Source organism: Cynoglossus semilaevis, chromosome 6 (assembly GCF_000523025.1).
Source record: "Cynoglossus semilaevis isolate Cse_v1.0 chromosome 6, Cse_v1.0, whole genome shotgun sequence".
Lineage (NCBI taxonomy): Eukaryota > Metazoa > Chordata > Actinopteri > Pleuronectiformes > Cynoglossidae > Cynoglossus > Cynoglossus semilaevis.
In genome coordinates, this window is record NC_024312.1 from 1,920,818 (window position 1) to 1,926,284 (window position 5,467).

Below are 5,467 nucleotides of genomic sequence, written 5' to 3' on the forward strand. Positions count from 1 at the left end.
CAAGACCCCCCCCCCCCCCCCTCGACCCCCCGAGGCAGACGGCGAGGATCAACCTTGGGTTTACTGCAGCGCTCAGACGCCCTGGATTCAACAACACACTGAGGTTTTGAAGTTTTTTTAAAGAGACTTTCGTCCCCGACTCTGAAGAACAGATGGACGTGAAGTAAAGACGTCTTCTTAAACGTATCGTCCAAAAGAAAGTCTACATCTGGAACGACAGACTGTACCACACACTGGGTGGAGGTGGGGGCGCTATTATTTCAACACACACACACACACACACACAGACCAGGTCCCAGACTGGAGGTCTCCATGTTACAGTCGTATGTAACTGTAACACCGACAGAACTGAAGGCCGTTCTCATGACTGAAAAAATGCAGCTCTAAACTATCACAGAGCCTCACACTCATTTAGGTTCCTGTTCCCGGGAGAAGCCAAGAAATCAGAGGCCACTCTTTTCTGCTCAGGCTTTGATGTGCGATTTTTAATCTTCTCGTCCAACCAATCGTTGTTGACTGAATTTATACCATTCACAATCCTCAGCCAAAACCCTTAAAGTTTAGACTTTAATTTACATTATAACGATGTCTGTCAAACTGACTACTCTTTGACATTTCCACTTTTTAAATTGGTTATTTAAAATAGATTTAATGGTCAAACGTTGTCACAAACAAAACGTACGGACATTTATTTATTAACTTCTCATTTGTGTGGAGGACACGGAGACGGACACAGAGGGAAACGGATCAGATCCTCAGGTTTGTGACTCAGTCTGGATCAGACTGAACATCAAGACGAGTCGTTTCATAAACATCAGCGCTAACACACTCACGCTGACTGACATCACAGCTCCATCAGAACATCTAAATCTAATCCACTGGTTTGTGTCCGTCTCTGTGGACCCCAGGCACACACACACACACACACACACACACACACACACACAAACAAACACACACACACAAACAAACACACACACACAAACAAACACACACACACAAACAAACACACACACACGTGTCCCAGATGTTTGAAACCCTAAAGGCTTTTTTTTTACTGGTCGGATGGCGGTGGATGTGCGTCACCTAAAGGCTTCCCTGGAGCAGAGACCTGGCCTCAAAAGAAGACTCTGTTTCTTTAACAACAAAACAGAAAAAAAAAAGATTTTATTCTTGACTGAATAAAAGTACGTTTTAATAAACTTCAGTTCAGTTTTGGGAGTGAACTCGTAGCTCAGTAAACTCCGTCTCTGTCCAGTTTCACTTCATTAAGGAGGGACACTCGGCTCTGAGCTCCACTTCTGTCTGTCCACAAACAAGTCCAGCTCCGAGGACGGATACACACACAGAAGCCGGCGTTTCTTAACCATCATCAGACGGCGTCGTCTGCCAAGTCCGGCCTCATCATCAACTCGTCCGTTAGAACAAAACTCCCAGAACCGCCACAAGACAAGAGGAACACGGAGGCGGCGTTTCTGGACTGACGACGACGACTGTTGCCGACAACCGACTCCTACGAACTGCGAGTGTAACAGTTTAGAGCAACAGTCCTCAGGAAACACGGTCTCTGCTCCAACAACGTAACAGCGTCACACGTTAACATGAGTTCACGTCACGTCAACTCACGTGTACGTGTGATTTACAGCAGCTCTGTGCCACCGCAGCAGGGCTAACGCTCACGGCACAGAGAAGTCAACGTCCGGTGTATTCAATGGAAGCTCATTGGCTGAGCTGGTCGGTCACTGGGATCTAACGATGAATCGTGAGTTGATTTTTTTTTTTTTAATTACACGACAATTCGCATCAGTTTATAAAAAACTCACTGGTCATACTAATGAGATGACATGCTCCAGTCCAGTAGGTGGCAGTATGTTGGTTGTCAGCTTCCCCTACTAGCCTAAGTGACATTCAGGTGTTCAAACAGAACGTGGGAAAAACTTCTTCCCCAAACACAGCGTTTCCCAATCTTTTTCTCCGAGGACCCGTATTTTATAAAAGTCACAAATGTTCGCGACCCAAGTCAACAGACTTAGATTATTCGTAAACTCCTGGGAAACATGATGCGAGACGACCCAGAAAAAAAAACCCACCTGAGGGTCGCGACCCAGTCTTTGGGAAACAATGTTTTCTTGGAACTCTTTTTTCCGTGACTGTTTTTTCGGTGTTTTTCCTTTGTTGTTTTGTGTCCTGACAGTTAGCCAGACTTAACCAGACCAGTTTGACTCTGCGTCGTTACATCCGCAGCAGTCGTCGTTCACAGCGTGCTGTGCCGCAGCAAAGACCATTAGGAAACTAAGACCCCGGCTCATCTCGCGCTGCAGAATCATCCGGTACGCAGTCCTTGTGGGCCACATTGTCGGAGCGTTAGTGCAGTTTGTCTGATTCTGACATTCATCCGGATTTGTGCACAGTTTCTGAAGCTCTTGGACACAAAACAAACTCGGGCAGATTACAGAAAGAAAGAGAGGCGTGTTATTGTTGGTGAAGGAGAATCAGTCTGATCCTAATTCATCCAGAAAATTAGGTTTCAACATGGACCTCGGACAAGAAGTCTAAAACAAAGTGGGACCAACAGAGAGTTCTCTGAGCAGAGACTGAAGGGAAATCCACAGTAAACAGATACGAGGGCGTCTGTGCAGTGATACTGTACGTCTGCTGCAGGTAGAGTGTTCCGTGATACTCTTGTTCTGATACCATTATCTCTGGTATCAGAACCAAAAACTGCCATTTTGCGTATTTTAATCTTCTTCTACGTTTGTGGCCACACATTTATGCTGAGGCTTCTACCGTCTGACCACAAGCAGCCATTTCTGAAACATAACAATCACAACAAACATGTCAACAAAAAAAAGTGGTTCTGCACCAACTGAGCAGCGAGAACGCAGCCCACAGGATGACTCAGCCCAAAACACTGCTGCTGATGCTGCTGCTGTTAGTGCTGCTGCTGTTACTGCTGCTGCTGTTGCTGCTGCTGTTACTGCTGCTGTTACTGCTGTTACTGTTACTGCTGTTACTGCTGCTGCTGCTGCTGCTGCTGTTACTGTTACTGCTGTTACTGTTACTGCTGTTACTGTTACTGCTGTTACTGCTGCTGTTACTGCTGCTGTTACTGCTGCTGTTACTGCTGTTACTGTTACTGCTGCTGCTGCTGTTGCTGTTACTGTTACTGCTACTGCTGCTGCTGTTACTGTTACTGCTGCTGTTACTGCTGCTGTTACTGCTGCTGTTACTGCTGCTGCTGATGCTGCTGTTACTGTTACTGCTGCTGCTGTTACTGCTGCTGTTACTGCTGTTACTGTTACTGCTGTTACTGCTGCTGCTGCTGCTGCTGCTGCTGTTACTGCTGCTGTTGCTGCTGCTGCTGCTGTTACTGCTGCTGTTGCTGCTGCTGCTGCTGTTACTGCTGCTGCTGTTACTGTTACTGCTGTTACTGTTACTGCTGTTACTGTTACTGCTGCTGCTGCTGCTGTTGCTGCTGCTGCTGTTACTGCTGCTGCTGTTACTGCTGCTGCTGCTGTGGCTTTTTATTAGCATTTTTATTCAACTCTGCTCCTGGTGATACAGCGTTTACTGTGTCTTATTGTCTTTATCTCCAGATATGACAACACAACAGCTGAAGTTTCAAAATATATTCAGATCTAAATGGTCACAATTCCTAAAGAACACAGTATTTTGCCCAGAAACACTGAAAAAAAAAATCACAACCACAGTTTATGGCTTGAAACGTCAAACTTTCCTACAAACTCTACTCTCTGCCGCGGCCCCAGGGATGGCCCGCCAACCCCACTTTGAGACTCTCTGCCCTTATTTTATCAGCCGTAAATTTTAAACTTCAGATTGAGGAAGTGGTCAGAACACTCACACGCTACCAGATATAATCTGTCACTTTCAGCTGCAGCTGTAGCACATTTGAAAATAAGAAGTATAAATGTGCCCACAGAAGCAGAAGTGACATCGTACTGTAGTCGAGTACTCGAGTACTCAAGTTTTATTAGGATTTTTTAAACTACTGCCAACTACCATGAGTAAAAGATGTCCAGGTTTCTGCAGGTGCAGAACTGACGAGGATTAAAGATAGATTTTAGCCTGAGTTCATAATTAAAAGAACAGCGACGACACGTTGCGTAACGCTGTCTTCATAACAAAAGTACTTTTGGTTTTTGTTTCTTGACAGACACAGTAATCACATCAATCTTTCTAAAAACCTCAGCCTCCCTGACCTGCTAATGCTAACATGACTAACGGAAAACACAAACCACATGATCTCCGTGTTTTAACCTAGTTATTTAGTGACGGCCCCTTTGAATCAGGGGTCACTGACCTTTCTGAAACTGAGAGCTACTTCAAAGGTACTCAGTAATACCAAGAACGTCTTGTTTGATACAGACTTCCTGAACAATGTAATAATCATCTGATCTGGGACAGACAGTAACAGACTGTGAGTGGAACTGATTCAGAAAGCACTGGAGAAACAAAGGGTTTAAACCAACGAGCAGCACATTTCTGGTGCGCAGGCGTAGAGGCGTTAGTAGGAAACAGGTTAGTAATAAACCTCCTTGGCTCCAAATCTGTTCAGTTTTGATGCTGTATTTGTCTGTCTGCAAGAAACTTGTTCTTGTTCATCGTCAACAAACCAATTAGCCTCTGATCATAGAACTGTATTTGTCTGTCCACAAGAAACTTTGTTCTTGTTCGTCGTCAACAAACCAATTAGCCTCTGATCAGATTAAAGTCATTTGGTCACATTTCACTGTCAAGGATTTAAAAAAAAAATAAAAAAAGCCAACACTGTTACAGAAATACACACACATTTCACGCTGCTATAAAAAAAACACAGTCACAACATTGGACTGTAACAAAAATGGCTGATGAAAAAAAACAAAAAAAACCAAACAGTTCCAGTCCCTGTCAGAGCATCTCTGTTCTGATGCCCCCCCCTCCTCCTCCACCCCCCCCCTTCTTCATCGTGACCATATATTTAACTCTATCATACAACATTAGCTGTGTGTAAGACGGGGGGGGGGGGGGGGGCGATGTTTGAGCAGAGACCACTGATCAGGGAGGAGGTCAGGGGTACTGCAGGGTCAACAACACAGTTTTCTTTATTAAGAAAAAAAAACCCTGTGGTCAAAGAGCTCCGAGGCATCAGAGAGTGTGTGTGTGTGTGTGTGTGTGTGTGTGTGAGAGAGAGAGAGAGAGAGAGAAAACCACAGATTAAAGATCTGGCCAAACTTACTTCATCTGTTTGACGATGGTGCTCTTCCCTGACTCTCCGGCCCCTGAGGAGAGGAGACAAGAGGAGGACAAGGTGAACAGGCCGTGTGTGTGTGTGTGTGTGGGCAAGATGGAGATGAAGGAGAGAGAGAGACAGAGAGAGAGAGAGACAGAGGGAGAAGCAGCGTCCAAAAAAATAAGAACAGCAGCGACAGTGGAGTAAAGATAGAAAAAAAAATGGAGAAAGTTGCTG

The 5,467-nt window shown here is 45.1% G+C and overlaps 1 protein-coding gene across 3 annotated transcripts in view; it reads right to left on the reverse strand.

Annotated features, from left to right (window-relative positions):
- LOC103379541 (guanine nucleotide-binding protein G(o) subunit alpha-like) overlaps positions 1-5,467 on the reverse strand; it is a 58,626-nt gene that overhangs the window by 51,569 nt on the left and 1,590 nt on the right. For all 3 annotated transcript variants that reach the window (XM_025056372.1, XM_025056371.1, XM_017033002.2), the window contains exon 2: positions 5,237-5,279. In XM_025056372.1, coding sequence (XP_024912140.1) covers positions 5,237-5,279 — 43 coding nt within the window. The remainder of the gene's footprint in view (positions 1-5,236; positions 5,280-5,467) is intronic.